Source organism: Juglans regia, chromosome 12, assembly GCF_001411555.2.
Source record: "Juglans regia cultivar Chandler chromosome 12, Walnut 2.0, whole genome shotgun sequence".
In the NCBI taxonomy this organism is placed as follows: Eukaryota; Viridiplantae; Streptophyta; class Magnoliopsida; order Fagales; family Juglandaceae; genus Juglans; species Juglans regia.
The window spans coordinates 363,961-384,478 of record NC_049912.1 but is presented as its reverse complement, the minus strand read 5'-3'; the positions used below and the strand labels follow the sequence as shown (position 1 = coordinate 384,478).

Below are 20,518 nucleotides of genomic sequence, written 5' to 3'. Positions count from 1 at the left end.
TGGCAGGACTACAAAGCAATCTCTGCCAATCCATTCATGTTAACATTCACAGCTAACTTTTGTTGTTTAATTTTCAGAGAGGACCCATATGTTCCCCTATGTCCATGAGGGTTCTCTTGTTTGTGCCTTTCAAATTAGGCAGAACACTCTCATGGTACTTCAGACCCCTGTCTCTTCTCTTCCATCTAGATGGGGTTTTAGTGTTGTCTCTAGGTATAGAAGTGTTCAAAGATACGTGGCAGGGCTTACCTGGCTATTGCCTGATGTGGACTTCTCCTTGGCTGCTGACAATAAGATATCAAAAGCTTGAAGGTGGTCTCCCACATTTAAGGGAGAGTCTTCTCCTACTTTTTCCCTCAAGAGAGTATACAAGATGTCTTGCTTATTAGAGAGAAGTCCCTGCTGTGTTAGGTCAACCTACATGCCATCTAACAAAGTATCCTCATGCTCTAAACCAGGCTCTATCAACTTTGTCTTCACCAAATTACCAAAATTTTGCATGCCTTCATTCGTGATAGCAACTGCCATAGGTTCCTTTTCTTTTCTGGAAAGATCAGCCAACTCTTCCTTAGAGCCTCCCTTTTGAGCTCCCCTAGTGGTGTCTTCTGGTCGAGTTTCCTCCATGGCATGTTTGAAGCTATTGGTTTTGGGTGACGGATGGACTTGCAACTATGGACCATACTGGTTTTGTAAGCTATCCACCATGTTCCCCTAATCACCCTTCTTGAGGCATCTCTAATTCGAGTGTTTGATGAGGCCATAGTGAAAACAAAAGTTGGGTAGTCTCTCATATTTAATAGAAATCCAAAACCTCTTATCTCCTAGATTCAAGAACCTTCCTCTAGCAAAAGGTTTTGAGATATTGACCAATATCTTGACTCGAAGAAACTTTCTGCATCATGTACCACTTTCATCCGTATTCACAACCAGTACTCTCCTATATTTACACCTAGTTGTTCCCCAATCTTCCTGGACAAGCCTACAAAGGGCATATTATGAAATTGAATCCATAATGGTTTCATGGAAAGCTGGATATCTCTAGGCACAACGTTGCCATTACACTTTTGGAGACAAACCAAAAACTTATCAAAGGGCAAAGGTCTCCCTTGCAGCACATTGTTCTTATCTTCTTTCTTTTGAAACTCCACCAAGAACCTATTCCATCCAATATCTCTGAGGAATATTTGCGCCTCTGCATGCCAGAGTTTCGAAATGGTGGCACGGAATGCACATTTATTAACCTCCTTGTCTGACACTATAAGAGCCACCAGACACTTCCTTACTCTCATAGCGGACAGTAGCATATCTTCCTCAGCTACAACCACTTATTGTATTTCTTCATCAGTGATTTTACGCCCTTCACACAGTTTGGCAATCTCATTGTCCATTCTCCTAACCTCTTCAGACATCTTGTCTAAGAGACTGAGCTTTACGTTCACTAAGGAACTAGAGAGAAATCACCCCATACTCGTAGAGGAAAGGACTGGACTCCAATGCTTGCCATTTTACTATATGGAGAGTATATTCTACATATTTACTTGTATATAGGACTTTTCCTTATCTCGTAGTTATGATCCTAATGCGCCTGTGTAGTGATACCCCATTTTCCTTTACATTACAATTTTACGCAAACCCAACTACATGGAATTATTATTATTATTATTATTAAAAGGTACAACCCGCCCCTTGGACCAATTGTTGATGGCCCTGCCTCTTGTGGACGGGTGCCTCCATACTGATGTCGGGGGGTGATTTGGCCCCTACGACTGTTCGCCCACCCTCGCCCACCACCCATCCACAACAAAAAAACCAAAACCAAAACCAACCCACAGAGAGAGAGAGAGAGAGAGAGAGAGAGAGAGAGAGAGAGAGAGAGAGAGATACCGACTAGGGGCAATGGCAAAAGGCCGAAGGTCAAAGAGATTATGACAGCGATCGGCTGGGGGAGACGGCAATGGGGATGGGGCACCCTCCTCGACTAGTTGGGATTCAGACAAGGGTGGTAGATGGGCCAGATGCGTTAGCTCGCTGCCCACCCTTAATCATGATCATTATCTTATTGATTCCTTAAAAGAAAATCTGCTTAAGATGGTATTCAATTCGAAAATTTTCAAATCTCAAAATCGAGCAAACTCTCTCTACCCATTCTCCCCCAATGTTTCAAAGCACACACAACAGTTGCTCTCCATCGTTGGGTACCTTTAAGGCCTCGTTTGGATGTAATTAATATGAGATGAGATGAGATGAAAAATCTGTGAATAATAGTGAAATGACTTGAATTAAAATGTTTTATGAAGTTTTGAAAAATGAGAGAGAAAAAGTTGAATAAAAATATTCTAAAGTTGAAATTTTGTTAGAATATAATTTGTAATATAATTTATATTTTGAGATTTGAAAAAAATTGAATTATTTTTTATGTTTTGTTTGGAAGTTTGTGAAAGTTGTAATGATTATGTAATGCTTAAATAAAAAAGTTTAAGATTTGAAATTGAATGTGTTTGTATTTGAATGAAGTTGATGCCACTCCAAAAACACACACACTGCATGCACCCTCTCTCTCACGAAGTGAAGACCAAAATTTCTCTATATAATATTTATATTGGCTCGTTTGGTAATTAAGGACCTTATTTTTTTGGTAAAGTGCCTAAATCTAAGATTTGAAGTCTTGGGCACAAATAATTTCTAGGAATTACGTCCTATTAGTACTGAAAACTTCATTATTTACCCGATCAATATATATATGATGTGGCATATACTTGGCATAGTCGTCATGGGAATTCCTTGTCATAAAAAGATGTTGCAGTTAAGGAAAAGTACTAGTACTGCATGTTCAAACAATTAGATATTGATTCATCACAAAGCTGGATGACTGCAAGCATTATGGTCCATGCAGGAATTATATATATATTTGGAGGTGAGTACGTACGTAGTTTCGATTCTTTTCGTGTAGGAAAGATTCCGTGAGCTAATTTATAAATGAATTTCACAGAGTAGTTCCTGTGTGTGTATATATATATATATATATGTCGTACTTTAATTAAGATTTAATTATTTGCATATAATATCTAATTTGTAATTAATGTTTGGAGTTATTGGTGAGAGGTTGTTGATGAGTGATTTGTCATCTATAGACAGATTTGATTGTGAATATTTCGTAGGGTGCACGTGACCGATGGGGCCCAAATTGATTTTGTCCGAAATTTGTTGTCTGGAAATTATATATATATATATATATATATATATATATATATATAAACATATAGTAACCTCATCTTAATTGATTCCACTGCTTGCTAGCTAGAAATCATGCATGCGTATGGCCATGACCACCAGGCACAATTCCTCCCATGCATGCAGCAGGAGGTTAATTCCTTCCATCCCTCGATCGAATATATATACTATAATATATATATATATATATAGATACTATATATGATAGCTTAATTAAAAGGGTCCTTATTATCATTTGAGTTCAAAAGATCAAATGTTACAAACTAATTACATGCATGCATATCATAATTAATTAATGCATGCAAACTGCGTAGGAAAAGAAAAAGCAGTTTGTATTAGCATTAGTACTACGTACGCTTGAATATTCATGTACGTACCACAAGAAGAAAACTACAAGTCCTACTGCTACTACTAATTACCTCATGTGTACGTGATTACATGCGTCATAGAAACTTCAAATTACAGGGCCGGGAAAAGAAAATAAAAAATTAATTAGAACATAGTACAACAGTACTGCATGCATGCGTGAACGCAAGAGACAAGGAGCCGGTATCATTGTAACAGGACATTTATAACAATTAGAATGATCAAAAAGGCTAACTAACATCTTAAGTCATATATAATCATTAAAATCTGATTAATTGTAAAACGAAAATGAAAAATTGTGCAGTACTACTTTAATTTGGTTAAATACACGTGTGACATTTCTAAGCCATCTCATGAGTCAGACTGTTGGAGGGGCACCGACCCAGGAAGAGAGGCGGCTAGTCATGATCACCACCTAATTTTCCAGAGATGACGCCTTCACCGCGCCGCCTCTAGCTCTCGATCGCTTCTAGACATGCTGATTATTATATCAAGAATTCATTAATTATAAGAAAAATTAATCTATATTTTAATTTTTTTATACTTATAATAAATTTCATAACAAGTGATGCGTTTATTTTTATTTTGTAAATATTAAACTCTTAATATAAATAAATGTTAAATGTTATTTTGAATCTTGTCATTTGATATATAATATTTTAATTGATTTATTTATTTTGTCTAAATGAATTGCTTAATTATGAAATTATTTAAAATATACTACATTTTATCGATATGATCAAAGATAGTAAAGTTAAATAATATTGTTGGAATGGAGAATATAAAGGAGAATTATCAACTATGCAATGCCATTGGATATGATTCGGAATTTGTCAAACCTCGTGTTTGACCGCACTATGTCCCGACTCCCGACTACGGATGGCGCCGACGCCTGATGACAAAGCAACATTTGAATTTTTGGTTGGCCTCTCCTCCCATTGTATTCATGATCTCTACCTAGGTCGTTGTTTTTGTAATTTTCTTACTGATCGTCTCATCCCTAATCTGTTTATATATTCACATACCAGATAGAAAGGCCTTCGATCCATTAATGGTATATCTGCATTCCTGATCGAACAAATCTCTCACTAACCCAATCAATTTCCATATCCATGGAACCTTACTCCGCTTACTCATCTTCTTCCTCCACCACCTACTTATCGCAAAAAGCGAAGAGTCCAAAATTCCCACGACCATTTCATTCCTCATCGCTACTCCATACAGTTCGAAAGTCTGTAGCAAAGCCATGCAAGAGGCCAGTAGTCGCGCCATTGGCACCAATGTCACCCCCTAGAATATATAAGGTGGATCCCATTAACTTCCGGGACCTTGTGCAAAAGCTCACTGGTGCAGCCAAGTTAGGCTTGCCTCAGCGTCTTCAAAGCGTGGCTCCTCCTCAACTTGATGTTACCAAGCAATTCCAAGAGCCTCCACCATTCTCTGCAGTAGGGTACCAGCATGGCCAGCTTGGATCAGGAGCAGCACTGGAAATGAAACCCCAGAAAATGTCGGAGAATAATGAGGCCCCATTTTCCTTTGGGATGAATCTGTCGCCGTCCTCTCATAATTGGTTTTCTTTCCCTCTTCTGAGTCCAGGAAGTCATTCCGGTTTTGAACACAGCACGGCCCTTCAACTCTCGCAGGATCGATAACGTACGTAGACTGTCTCCTACGCACCATGCATGTTTCATTCTTAGCCGCTCGGTTCCCTTAATTCTACTCGAGCACATCAGTATTTGTGAAGTAGAATTGATCAGAACACTAATATCTTTGATTTTGTTCATGTCATGTGTCCGTACGTACCTTTGAACTGCTTAGAATTGATCGACCACCTTTGTTTTTGAACCGGATTGAGTACTGTTCATCCCGGCAGGGCACCCATAAGCGATTGATCCATTTTAATACTTTCCTACCCGTTTGGAACGATTATATTCATAGTTGTAGGATCTATTGATGTACTTTTCTTTGCTATATCAGATCACATAGGCTGAGTGAAAAAATAGTTTTGATTCGTTCATTGGAAATAGATTAATAATTTATTACGGAAGGGTACGTAGTGTCAAATATTTAAACACTATATCCGATGATTGATGTTCCATTTTCCATTCAGATATACTAACGCAGGTTCCTCTACATGTTTGATTTAAGACTAAAAGTGACTAGATGGTCATAAACCAGAAACAAAGAAAAGTATGCATGTTGGTAACGTGAGAACTACCAAAAGAGCAGAAGGAAGCAATCTTCAATATTCAGCCGAACAAATAAATTTGAAAGGAAAATACTAGCACCATTCAGTTCACGATGCCCAGCCCCAATAAGGAAAAAGGACAATGCTCAGTTCTATTCACTCCCAGACTGACCATGTTCTGCAATTTTGACCTACCACAACCGTGGGAGAGATCAAATATCTCGATGGACTAGATATCGGACCTCCACCGGAGAAGAATTGACAACATTCACGACCCGTATATATTCTTAGGCTTTTGCCTATTCCTATGAATAACGATCAATAAAATCTTATTTATCGATAAAAAAAAAAAAAAAAAAATTTGACAACATTCACAACAGAGAGAATATGTGTCTCACGTGAAAGCTTAAAGGTGATTTTATAATGCAAAATACACTTTAAAAAAAACGACAAGTTTAATAATAAAAACAGTACCTCCAGCCATTGATGTTTCTCACGGTTTCGTTGCACTTTCTCACTGATATTTGGCACTTCCAAACTTTACTCACTCTATTTAGATGGTGTAAGACTGAATGAGATTGAGTGAGTGAGTCTGGAGACCAAACAAGTATTTATAGCCGAAGCTTCCATCAAGCTTTGGTGGCTACGTATCCCACGTGCTTAGTTTATCATGGGAGCAATTCCAATATTCTATGAACGTGATGAATATTCAGAGTGGACCACTTCAATTGCTTCTAAACTTAAGAGAAGCTAAAGACTCGTTCTTAAGAACAACTTTCATGAGAAACGGTCAAGATCACGTACATCAGTTAAAACCCTTCTGCAACAATATTTTTGTTTTAATCGAAAAGGAAATAAAGGGGAGCAAGCCCACTATGTAAGTAGTTCACAAATACTATGAACGTGATACTGCGATGCCACTTGCACACCGTCATAACAATCAATGGGTAAGAAAACTACAGACGAAATATTTTTGGGAAAACTCTATTATACATCCACTGTTTACTGCACTCAGTGACACACATGACGTGTTCGAGCCCCACCCCCCTCCCCCCAAATGCACGTTTTCAGCTTCATTTTGAATTTTCCAAAACAAACGCATGTTTTCGTCTTCGTTCCTCTCTCCCCCAATCCTCCCGCGTCGTTTCCCCGAGCCCCCCAAACGGGAGATTGCCCTTCGTCTTCAAGATTCGCTCTCAAGAACCCGAGCCCCCCACACGCGAGATTGCCCTTCGTCTTCAAGATTCGCTCTCACCCAACCCCTCGCGTTGCGTCCCCCCCACCCCCGAGACTCCTCTGCCCTAAGGGAGGCCCTGCACTGCGATTTTGAGTTCATCCCCCGAAGGCCGAGCTCCTCGCAGGTTATATCTTCTTCTTCTTCTTCTTCTCCTCCTCCTCCTCTAAGATTTACACTTATTCGATGCAGGTTTCTTGTTCTTCTCTCTCTCTGTGTTCGACACACTCAGATTGAAGCCGTCAATCCACCGACGCGAAGCCCAGAGCTGCGGGAGGGGTAATGTATAGTTTCTTCTAAATAATCTTCCTAAACCATTTTCATGTATTACGTTTTTTTCCTCTCTGATTCTAGGGTTTAGTCATACATTTATTTTTTTTTCTCTGTATTTACAGCATCTTTTTTCCTCTAGGGTTTAGTTACATGTTCAGTAAGTTAATAGTATTTTTCTAGAAATTAATAGTATCTGGATGATGCATAGCTAGTATTAGGTAGAGATTGGAGGTTGCATTCTATCGTGGCTAGTTTTAGTTTATTAATGAAGGTGGAAATAGCTGATTTTGGTTCCTAATTTCAAACAAAATCAGCTTCACAGTGGGAAAGGCCCACCATCAACTTCTGTAATAGCCTAGGTTTAATTTCCTGGTTTTGCTTTGACGTTGAAAGCACGTTAGTAAGGCTTTTTTGGTCTTTGAGAGGGTTAGGTGAGCCTCCCTTCGTTTTACAGTTCATATTTCTTATTCATATCTTGGGAGAGACAATGATGATCATTGCACCTTTCTGACTTTTCTCCTTTTATCTCCATGTATAAGTGAAAGCATTATCACTATAAAATTGAATTTCTTAAATTCGGTCAGTGGTCCTCCAAACTTTAGAAAAAAAATAAAAAGCTTCTTGTGTGTGTGTGTGTGTGTGTATATATATATATATATATATATATATATATATTTTTGCAAGCATAGGGAAACAAAGTAGCTGAGAGCTTTAGTCATCAAAACAAGGCAAGCTTCTTGAGTTTCTTCAGCAAGAGAGATGTTTTTGCCTATTATATTAGCTCTCTGGTTAGGACTAGCTTTGGCTTTTCTTCTCCTACACTTTTTTGGGAAACAAAACTTCCAAACTTACCTCCTGGTAACATGGGATGGCCCCTTTTGGGGGAGACTATTGGCTTCCAATATTTCCAACTCTCATTAGAATAAAATGCATGTTCTCTTCACTTACCTAGGTTGGGTTTGATTACTTTGAAATAGACCATGCATGTGGTTATACTTTATTGACACTAGTTAATAGAAAATTAGACTATGGCTTTCTATTAGTGTAGTTAAACCCCCTTACTGAAGAAAAAAAAAAAATATTACCATCTTCAAGGTTTGACTAGCCATGCCAAATTTTCTGCTATTGCAGTGAAAGCAACCTAGAAATGAGATATGAGTAAAACTCTTCTTCTTAAATTTTGTCTCTTTAAGCAAAATCTATTAAGTGGCACATTTTAAATGCATGTCTATTTAGACTCACATTTCTTTGCTTGTCTTGTGATTGTTCTTTTCCTGAAACATTCTTTTTTCTCCATTACTCAAAATTAATTTTCGCTTGTGGTTGGAGGCTTACATCACTACTTGTTCTTCTCTACTTGTACTTGTATATAGAACCATACAAATAAATAATAATAAACGGCCAATCATGTTGCAATTAACTAGACTTTCCAAGCTGAAAACTGACCCCTGCAAACTTGAATATCCAAATCTGTATTCTTTTTGGCATCTTTATCCATTTGGGAACACTAATGTGTACTTAGATATACATTTACCATGACTAACTACATCATTAATTATTTTAACTTTATAAGTATTGTATCCTTGAATGGAAGTGTGTGGTTATTGTCATAAACATGATAATGAGCTGCTAGTGTTGGGTTACTTGAAATCAAGTTATGTTACTTGAAATTTTGTTCATATGAGACAGACTCTTGTGTTTGTAGTTGTCTTTCCTTTGACAGAATCACCATGGCATCTTCTCAATCATCATCTTTAGATAATGATTTTGTGATGGAGTCACCAACTTGTTGGTGTGGTTTGAAAACGCCACTAAAGACGTCCTACACTAAGAAAAATCCTGGAAGGAGATTTTTTGCCTGCCCCAAATATAATACGGTAAAGCAACTTAATATTTGTCATATTAAACTAATTGATTTGCTGTTGCGGGTTGTACTTTGTGTCATATTAATTTGGGAGTTCGTACTGTGTGCAGGGAGATGCGAGGTGTGAATTCTTCGTGTGGGTGGATATTTTTCAGTTGTTAGTGGAGAACATGTTATTAAAACAGAATTCGCGGCGTAATACATGGGATGATGTATTACGCCGCGAGTATGCCGTTCGGAAAAGGGAAGAAAAAGTGAGAGAGATAGCGAAGAATCTGAAAAAGGAAAAGCGAAAGTTATTGTGTTTGTACTGGATTATCACCTTTGTAATATTGTTTGCTTGGTTTGGATAAATGTAATGTAAAAAGCACGTTGTATAAATTATGTAATTTTTTATGTAGACACATTAGATTAAAAAGCATGTGTATAAATTAGGACTTACTCTAATCTGTTAGAATTTAACAGTTTGAAGCTACTGCTGAGCTCGATTAAATGAGCTGAATCTATTCTCTTCAAGTATTGAGGTATTGTATTGTATTGAAGGTAAAGAGGAAGAGCATGTAGTCTGTGTTTGCAACTGCATGTTTTCTCTCCATTGTATACTATTATTGGAGTCTTTGATTGAATGAAAACTATAGTACAAGCAGGAAAAAGCAAAGCATATAAAGTGTTATGACTGAATGAGAACTATATTAACCGAAGTCATTGCCTGTCCATAGAACCCATACAAATACACAATATGACTATCAAGTCTGCTTGAAAATGGGAATGCAGAAATAAGTGATACAACATCTTCCTTCCAGAAAATACATTGTCATACCATCATCCAAAATAAACACTAGATCATACATAAAATCCACAGCATTATCCGAGCACTAATTTCAGTTTACTGGTTCAAGAGCTTCAACAGTGACCACACGAATTCCCCTGATAACCTGCAGCAGTAAAAGTAATATCGGCTAAAATGTACGCTGTGTTTAGGTTATCATTTTTCTTTGTTCTTTTTTTTAAAAAAGCTATAGGATAAGGAACCCACCACCATGCCTATATCATTTTTATCCTTGCCATTCACTTCCACAGTGTTGTCAATCACTAGGATCATATACTAGTCAAAACCAGGAAGCGTACCAATGACCATAAGGGATTTGCATTTAACTTGACTGCAATATAAAACACTAATTGTGTCAAAAATTAAAATATTTGGCACGTAAAATATTTTATTGCTTGGCACAAGAAGCGATATAATTAAAAGCCCTTGCCTGAAAGCTATAAAGGCCATAAGGGATTAGACTTAGCAGTTGAAATACTAAAAATGTTGAATGTTGATTATTCAAAACAAACCAAGCGCATAAGACGTAAACTCACAGTCTGAAGATCTCAAGAGTTTCATGAAAACAATCCTTTGAAGAAAATCCAAGCAAAGGCTAAATTGGCATATAGATGAGCCAAAACCCAAGCAAGGGAAGAAAGCAAATATCCCACAATAAAAACAACTAGAACATGAGTTTGGAGAATTAAGGTCATCATTCAGCAACTAAAACATTCAGCAACAAAAATGTACATTAAGTAATAAAGTTAAGCAGAAATGTACACTAAATTAGAACCATTACCTTTTGAGCTCCAACTCTCTTTTGTGAACCAAAGCATCTAGATTCATTGTTTTCAGAGGTATATTCAAATCCAAGTTTTTGGCATACTCGATCATGGCAGGAAATATTATATCAAATCCAATAGGGGAAAATTGCTTCTCATCAGTAGCTGCAGCTATATTTGACTCGATAAAGTAGAGGCCTGCAGAAAGAGAGAGAACATCTATCTCTTGGACATAAAAGGAGGAAATTTAGCAAGAAGAACAGTAGAAATACCGTTATTCATTTGATCTTGACCAACATCCCATTGTTTTAGTGCAAGGATACAAGCTAAGGTAGATAACAGAGCATCTTTAACTAAAAGTATATCACGGTTAGGAAGACCCCATGAGCCATCACAGAGTTGATTCTCTAATAACCAATTTACACACTGAGGGAAAAAAGGGGCCTGGAACTAGAGAAGCTGCTTGAGAACAAAAAAGTCTTGGCTTTTGTTGCTACAATTGGTCCAGGAACCAGAGAAGCTGCTTGAGAACAAAAAAGTCCAGCAGAGATTAAGAAAAAAAACATCTAATATACAAGGTCCAAAACAATTATTTGAAGCACGTCTATAATCAAACTATTAAGAGAACAAAAAATAAAGTATCTAATTTAACTATTAATACCTTTGATGTCTACAGCATCATGTATTTCTTCAAACTAGAAATGTTGATTCCAAAAACTCAATCCTCCAATTTGAAAATAATCCAAGGCCCCATTTATGATCAGGGAAACAAAGTAGATTACCATGACTTTAAGCCTCCAACAAAAACAACAGTGCTGAGTGCCATGCACCTTTGGCCAGCAAGCACCAAAACCAGCAGCAACTATAGCATTTAAAGTAGCATCCACATTTGCATCAAGCATGACAATTGCATGATTTTTTGCCCTCATGTTAGACTGTAGATAAGGCCGATTCATTTCAACTTCAACAATTGCATGGTATAAAAGGAACCACACTGCTCATAAAAGGAATTGTATAATTTTTTAATGGAGAAGTGACACTTACCTTAACACGCTTCCCTTTAGCCAATGCTCTTGCATATATGTGCATTCCAGCCTTTGATATAAAAATGAAAAATCATGTAAGAATATGACTGATGATCTAACAAACATCTAATCATATATTTTAGTGATGGTTAATGAATTTGCATTTCATTTAATCACATTATAGATGGTCACTTTGTTCCAATGGAAAAAACACCACGGGCACAAGGATGTTAACCTTAAAAGAAAGATCACTAACCAGTTCACAATGAAGGTAATTTAATCTCACATTTTCCTCAGTTGCATCATCATCAACATCCAAAACTTTGTAGTAGTCCTCCAAAACTTGTTGGCTCATGGTACCAAAACACCTTTGATCTCCAAGAGGTACAAAAAATTACCCGTTGCATCTCCACAAAAAACCTAACCATTGGCATACACCCATGGATACCAAAACTACACTAGGAGGATATAAAGCCACAAAACTACCACCCAACCCTCTAAAAGACACAAAAACAACAACTCAATCCCGGCGGCAGATCTGAGAAATACAATCATACAATGTTAGAGGATATAAAGACAAATCAATGAGAAATACAAGTATCTAAAAAGAACACTTTAGAGAAAAATTCCAGTAGTCCTCCTTAAAAAAATATAAAGATTGCATCATTTTCAAATAGAAAGATTGCATCATTTTCAAAAGGGAAATGATATTACCCTCTCCAAGAGTTTCAAAAAATGTGGCTTCTCATCACCATGGGATTACAAGTGTGCATCGAGATGGTGACACATCTGAAATAAATTAATCGTAGGGTTACAAGTATGCACCATGATGTCATACATGGTTGTCAGTTATTGAAACAACACGATTAACCACTGGAGTTGATTGTGTAAGAATGTTGTTTTGTGTTCCAACCCCATCATCAAATTGGTGTTGTTCAGATCCCAGTGTCTCACCCAAGTGTGTTTCATCTACCAAGATTTTCCTGGAAGTCTGAGGTCCAAAACATAAATAGACACATATTAGATTCATAATACTAACTTAAAACAATGCAAAATTAGACATGATGTCATATCGGTTTCTTTCTCTTTGTTGCCAACTTTTCGACTGGTGGAACCTTCCTCTTAATTGGGGGTCTCCCTTTCCCTTGAACCACGTTGGGGCTTAGTATCTTCTTACCCTTATCCAGGACGACATTTGCTTTGGCCTTCATTTGTTCATATGCCGACTCTAGTGTTGAACCTTCACATTTTGTCTCAAACTCATCAACAACACGCAAGAAAGCACTGATTTTTTCATTATCAGAGGATATTTTGGTGGCTAATTTTGAACATCTTTTAAGCACCCGCTCATAATTCCGTGCATCTGCTCTGTCCCGCTGGTCATCATAACTACTTCTGACTAATGTATATGTCCTCTTTAAGTCCTTTCTCCAACGATCCAACACATATACATCTGGCAGCACATTAATCTTTTTCAACTGGCAAACTCTAAGTGCATGCCTACATAGAATCCCCCTCATCTGAAACAGTGCACACGTGCATTTGACCTCCACCTTCTCTTCGTTATAGTAAACACAGAAATCCAAGGTTTTGATGTGGTCATCAGTAGATATTTCATCCAACACTTGGTATTTTAAAATGCACCCTTCTGTGCTTACCGACGAACAATTACAACGCATTAGGCCCAGCAACTCTTTTTGTACCTCTTTGAACTTTGCATTTGTATATAACCTTTGAAACTGCTTCTCAATATTAAAATAGGACACGCAGGGAATAGTTTGGTTGTTAGAATTGAAATCAGTCATTGTCTCTAACTCCACCTTCTTTCTAAGAGCATTATCAAATTGGTCGACGAATTCCTTCAACGTGGTACCGGAATGGACATACCCATCGAAAAATGCATTCATGCTTTCCGACCTTTGTGTTGTGCTCATTCCAGCCCAGAATACACTTTTCAAGTAAGCTGGAACCCAAAAAGACATTTCCTCATATAAGGATTGAAGCCATTTATTGCCGTGGAGATCATACTTCGCAATTACTTGACCCCAGCTCTCCTCAAATTCACCGCTGGTATGTGAGTCATATAATGCAGTCTGAAGGTCAGTCTTCAACCCCGCATTGAATTGCGCATGAGATCCTAACTTCTCTGGAAGTTTGCGCATTATATGCCATAAACAATATCTGTGACGAGTTTCAGGGAATACAATGGCAATAGCACCCTTCATTGCCCGATCTTGGTCGGTTATCATGGCTTTGGGCCCCCGAACATTCATACAATCCAACCACATTCGGAACAACCACACAAAAGTTTCAGTGTCCTCGTTTGAAAGCAATCCCGCTCCTAATAATATGGACTGACCATGATGATTAACACCAACGAATGGCGCAAAAGGCATCCCGTACCTATTTGTTAGGTACGTAGTATCAAATGTTACTACGTCTCCGAAATACTCATACGCCGCTCGACTCCGAGCATCAGCCCAAAATACATTCTGTAACCTTCCCTCATCATCCAAGTCCATGTTAGAAATGAACCCATCATTCCGATCTCTCATTCTTTGGAAATACTGATTAAGTGATTCGCCACCACCTTTACCCAACCTTAAATGTCGAGCCTTATCAATGAAATTCCGACAATCTTTCTCTTGAAACTGAAGATTCTCAAAACCCCCCCCCCCATCAACGACAAGAGAATAAAAATTCTTTTTCATTCGTATACCAGCTCGATCATTTAGGTCAAGGATCATTTGACTGTATTCATCTAGATGTTTGTGAGATCGCAAGAATCTTGTCTTCTTGGGGCTCACAGTTATGTGGTTGTGCCCATTTTCAACAATGGTGAAAACCCATTTATCATTCTTGCTCAGTGTCGCATTTACTCTCACTTTACAATCCGTTCTAGTTGTTGGTCGTGGCTTCGAGATATTATTGTTCGTAGGATTGTACTTTCTGCCACGGGCACAACCAACAGTCACGTACACAGGCCTCCCTTCATCATCTTTCCTAGTCCTTTGTGTCCATACACCAAAACTCTCTTGCTTCGCATACTGCTTATAGTAGGATGTAAGATCTTTCATACTGTCAAATTCCATCCCAGATCTTGGTGCTTCAACTCGTACCTCATCATCATCCTCGACAACAGTGGTACCCTCTAAATATTCATTTATGTCGAAGACCATGTCTAAAAATGGAAACATATGAATTACCATCAAAACAAAATTACAATGATTATAATCAAGGCAAACAAAACTGTACTACCGTCGGCATCAAGACAACTTTCAGCAGTCATCCGGGATGTACTTCCAAGATTTTGTTCAAATGTGGTATCGGTTGGCACAGTTGACGTCGGGGGCACTTCTTGCCTCAAGTCATCTCGATTACTTGGCGGAGGGTAGGACATATAAGGTGGCATATGCTGCAACAGGCACGTTGTTAGGGAAAATTGGATGACTCTAAAAAATTTAACATGTTAACTTCTGAAATATAAAAATTCAAATAAATATACCTTAAATGAATCAAAACATGGGCTATAGTCTACTGGAGTACTCGGGGAATTGTAGGGCATATTTATATCAAAAGGATGCATTCCATCTTCGTTTTCTCCCATCACAATAAGGCTAAGAATGTCTTCCAATAATTTCTATCCAGTCTTCCAAGATGGCAAAAGAAGAAAAATAAAGATTAAACTCTCATACGTAATGCAAAATCTGAAAATATAAGCACTTTCTACATAAATGAAATACAAACGTACAATTATTGTTTGAACGGAAAAAATAGAAACAAATAACTCTCAGTGAGCAGAAACAGATATTTCCAATTCATGGAATCCATCGAATCATGTAGCAAGTATTTAGTTAGTCTATTTTCATGTCTTTCTACTTGTCAAGAACAAAAAAAATGAGTTAAAATATATTCTAATCTCAGTGCTCGGAATAGTTTCTAATAGTGTTTTCATGAAACTATTGCAAGACACTTATTGGACACATTTAGTTTTTTTTTTTTTTTTTTTTTATGAATATTGCAAAAACAATTACTTTGACAACATCCTATCTATGCTATAGCCATATTTTGAGACTTCCTATTATTTAAGAAGTCAAAGGTTTGCTTTGTTCTCATACTGTTTAATCAAATTGGTCTTCACTACACATGAAGTTTAAGAGATTTTGTTCTTTTGTTGACATGAAACTGTCTTCTATTTTGCCACATTTTCTTCTAATTAATTATACTCTTAAAAAAATATATGTTTCGGACGGGTCAATTCATTGGAATGATTAACTATGATCACTAATAAACAACTTTTAAAGCAACCAAAATTAAATAAGCTCAAATATTAACTATGATCACTAATAAACAACTTCTAATCAAGCTTTCACACATCAGCATAAATATTAAATCTAAAAATTAAAATTTAGCCTATTTGTTAATGACAACCTCAGTTGCATCTTGATAACATTAGGAGACAACACACGGGTTTTCCTCAATGTTTTCACATGTAAATACAGATTGTAATAGCAAATATCATTTTCTGGAAATTTCTCCATGCCCTAAGCATACCCATCTCAGAAAACACAAAAATCATGATGTACATAGCATGTATGGACGGGAAAATGGTAGTACAATATTTACCGACAAAACCATTTGGCGAAACAGAGCACTCTTACCCTTACCCGTCGTTGGTTTGGTCCGTTCGATCAGCTCGCGGGGAGCGGCGGCGCTGGGCAGACGTACGAGCGTCTCGAGGTGGCGCTGGGAAGAAGAAGCCGTTGCGAGGTGGCGCTGGCAAGAGCAAGCCGACGGACGCGGGTTCGTGGCGAGGAAGGGGGTTTCGCGGGATTCAAATATTCTTTGCTCCGTTCAAACGAGCTCGCGGGACAGTGGAGGCACTGGGCACACGGAGGAGTGCCGCTCGGTGGCACTGATGAGAGAGACGGCGTCGTCGGGACGTGATGGGTTGTGGAAGGAGATGCGGGCGATGGAGCAGGGGTTTCGCGGCATGAATTCAAATGGCAGAAACGAATGAAACGAATGAAACGGATTTTCAAACCAGTCTTCAATCGAAACACACGTTTTGATTTTTTTTTTTTTTTTTTGAAAAAAAAAAATGAAATCCACTTACTGAGTGCACCGCTACAGTGGATTCCGTATAGTATAACTCGATTGCTATGCTTGTTCTGTGCACTTTCCACACTAACAAGCACGCACATAAATGAAAAAGAAAAAAGGAAAGAAAAAACATAGTGATGTGTGTGCGAAAGTATACTCTAAATACCTTATTATTAGACTAAACTGTTAAAATGTGAATAAAAATCATAGGAATTAATGTGTATTCTTGAATTGAGTTTATATTTACTTTGGGATACTCCTAAGTATATTTTTATGTTTAATTTCAGAGTCTATAAAAGAACAAGTCCAAACCCATTCAAATTCAAAGGACTTTCAAGTGGTAAAGACGTTAGAACAATCTAAGAACTTTCAATGAGTGTATGACTCTTCAAATAACGATAATGATAGGGTTTAAGAGTAATTCAGATTAGAGTCCAAAATGCACTAGGAGATAGAATGGATACATTTTATTATTTTAATTATAACTCTTCACTCAAATATCGGATGGATGAGATTCTTGATGCTTTGGAAAGCTATCTTAAAACAATACAAAGTTGTCTCTAATAAAGATTTCCAAATTCGAACTCCTGAAATACGTACGTGACTGCCAAGTTGAGTCCTAAAATTTAGGTGATTTTGTGTGCGGGAATATGAAGACATTAGGATTTCTTTCCTACCCTATTTAAGCATATCATTAACACGAAATTGGAGAGTTCATAAAAGGGGAGACGGCTCAGTTTGAATGAAGAAGATCTGAAATTAATTTCCATGGCCGCCGTTTGCTCTATTTTTCTCTTGAGATTTTTGTTGTCCATTATATTTATGGGTAACTAAATTCTCAAATAAGGTTAGGGATGAACTTGCACATTAGATGGTATTTTTAATTTATTTTTGATTTATGTATGTGATTTTCAATTACTAAAATTCTTTTGTTTTATCATTCTCAATTTATTGTTGATGTTTTCTTCTCCGAATAATCATAGAATTTATTCTGTTTATGGATTTATTCATGCTTTTTCTATTGAATGGATTAGCTCTTTGATTATGTTTGGATCAATTATTTATCTATATTGATTTAATTTTTTACTGCAATATCACTTCCTAAGTATATTGTTGTCGTTGGATTTTCTCAATAGTGATAATAATTTACGTATTTTAAAAGTAGTGAATGATTTTTCATCGGGTTATATTTAGTTTAATCTTGATTTATAAATCTATACATTCCAATTGGAAATTTTGAGAATTGAGTTCCCAATTGAGTTATTCAATAAATTAAGAATAATTAAAATACCAGATTTGTGCAAGGGATTCCCGATACTTTACTGTTTGTCAAACTTGAGTACTTTTTCCGTCAGTCATTTTGCTTCACTTTAATTTACATTTAAAATTAATTTTTATCCTCTATTAATCATTTAATACATTTCTTTAGTTTCTTTGTTCCTTCTATAATTCTTTTAATTTTTCTCTCTGTCATCAACTCGGCGTGACTCGTCCAGTCGGGACAATCTTGATGACATATTGAAGCAAGCAGAGGTCGATTTAGCGATGGCATTGGGTTTTGAATGTCCTTTGTCAGGCTATTGTACTGCTCCTTCACCTTCCTTGGACTTGCATTCTTCCTCGACAAGCTATCAGGATGAGACTTCTAGCCCAAATGATGAGCAACAATGGATGGCTTAAAAATGCATTTAGAAATGAGATGTATAGTAGGGGTGCTACCCGCACCTACCGGGGTAGGATTGCCCCCTTCTCCCACCCCACCCCTGCATGGAAGGGGAGGCGTTTGACCCTGAATTCACCACTGCACCTAGGGGCGAGACCCCACGTTCATGTGTCGGGTGCGGGAAGGACCCCTGGTCCGTCTGCTCCCCTCCCCTCCCCTGTCCACCAACCACCCACGATAGTCATAAGTAGAGAAAAAAAAAATCAAAGAACAAAGAAAATCCACAACAAAATATAAATCCACAACAAATCAGGGAAAAAAAAAAAAGGAAAACCTAAACTAATAAAAATGATTTCGCAAACCCAGGGCCACGGGCCCACAATGATTGCGAGAGGGAGAGAAGGTCTGAAAAGAAGAGGAGGAAGAGCCAAGGAGGAGGATAAGGAGAAGAAGAGGATGCGAGTTGTGCCACTACGGCGACTGTGAGAGGGAGAAAGGGCAACCTGCAAAGAGAAAAGAAAGAAAGGGGGAAGAGAGACTGCCCAGGGGGAGCCACAGTCCCGAGGGTGCAGGGTGCAGAAAGGAGCAGGCCTAGGCCCAGACCACCCCCTGCTCCAGACGGGTAGAGTTACCTTTGCCACCTAGGCTGAGCCAAGGTAGTGGACGCGGAGTGGCAACGGCGATGTCCCACCACCTACCCCTAATTTGTAAATATTTGATCTGGAAATATGGAACATGAATAACAAGCTTATTGGTGTTGGAAGTGTGCTCGATTAGACCCTTTTTTTATTGGTACCAAGTGTTCAATAACAACGTTCCAACTAATCTCAGAGGTGCACAAACCCTCGTTAAGGAGTTTTTTGGAAGTGCACCTCTAGTAATTTAAGGGAAAAGTCCCTTAGTCCAATGGCCTCTAGAGATTGTTTGCACTTAAGAGAATTTGAACCTTAAACCTGGGAGAGGATATATCCAAACCCAAGGCCTTTACCACTTGAGCTAACCCCTAGGAATTAGTGCTCGGCTACAATATTGGGAGGGAATTAAGCAAGTTTTGAATTTTCATATTTATTGAGAAGTAAAACTAGTTATGCATATTTAGAATGGGTAGTGCTAGAGCTACCTATAAAGTGTACGGAATTTGAAACCTGATAATGTAATTTTTTTTTTAAAATTATTTATGTTAGTTTTTTAAAATACTAAAATATAAATAAACAAAAATGTTTAAAATAAAAAATAGGTAGACTTTATTGGTATGTAGGCTTTGTGGGTGGGATTATCATTTTCTTCCATTTAGAATGAAGGTTTGATTGAAGGATAATAATAGGGTAACTATTTTTCTATTATCCATTTACTATTTTTTTTGTATTTGATTTTTTTTTAATTTTTTATTTTACTTAATGGTTAAGGAAGTGATTATTAGTAAAATTATATATTTTTTAATTTTTTTAATGATTAAGGATATTAAAAAAATACTTAAAGAAAATGATAAAAAACTAAAAAACTTCAAATACACTAGAAGTAATAAATTGATAGTAAGAAAGCAGTAATCATATCACTACACTTGATTGAATTGTATTATTGTACTTTTTTTTTTATGTGGATAAAATCATTATGAAAACGACGACTCACTGACAACTCTTTTCATCCTGAGTAATGCTAGGGATCCCGCTTATGCTCTTGCTTCTATTATTTTTTTTATTTATTTTACCTAGTGATTAAGAAAATGTTGTTTAATAATATTGTAATTTTTTTAAAATATTTAAAAATATTAAAAATTTTCAATTCATCTTATATCATCTCATCTAATCATTACAACTTTTTAAAATTTTTATATAAAATAAAATAAATAATTTAATTTTTTAAATTTTAAAATAAAAATAATATTAAAAAAATATATTTTAATAATATTTTATTTAATTTTTAACTTTTATCTCAACTTATATATTTTAAAAATTAAAAAAGAAAAAAGAAAAAAGGT

The 20,518-nt window shown here is 36.9% G+C and overlaps 2 protein-coding genes and 1 pseudogene across 2 annotated transcripts; 1 reads left to right on the top strand and 2 right to left on the bottom strand.

Moving 5' to 3' along the window:
* Positions 1-4,663: 4,663 nt before the first annotated feature.
* On the top strand, positions 4,664-5,578 carry LOC108988552. The gene has a single exon (XM_018961843.2). The coding sequence runs from the start codon at positions 4,710-4,712 to the stop codon at positions 5,247-5,249; it is 540 nt and encodes a 179-aa protein (XP_018817388.1). The 5' UTR covers positions 4,664-4,709; the 3' UTR covers positions 5,250-5,578.
* A 3,130-nt stretch (positions 5,579-8,708) lies between these two features.
* On the bottom strand, positions 8,709-10,294 carry LOC118343952 (annotated as a pseudogene).
* A 2,547-nt stretch (positions 10,295-12,841) lies between these two features.
* Positions 12,842-14,953, bottom strand: LOC109019529 (protein FAR1-RELATED SEQUENCE 5-like). Its single transcript, XM_019001822.2, has one exon. The coding sequence runs from the start codon at positions 14,951-14,953 to the stop codon at positions 12,842-12,844; it is 2,112 nt and encodes a 703-aa protein (XP_018857367.2).
* Positions 14,954-20,518: the final 5,565 nt, after the last annotated feature.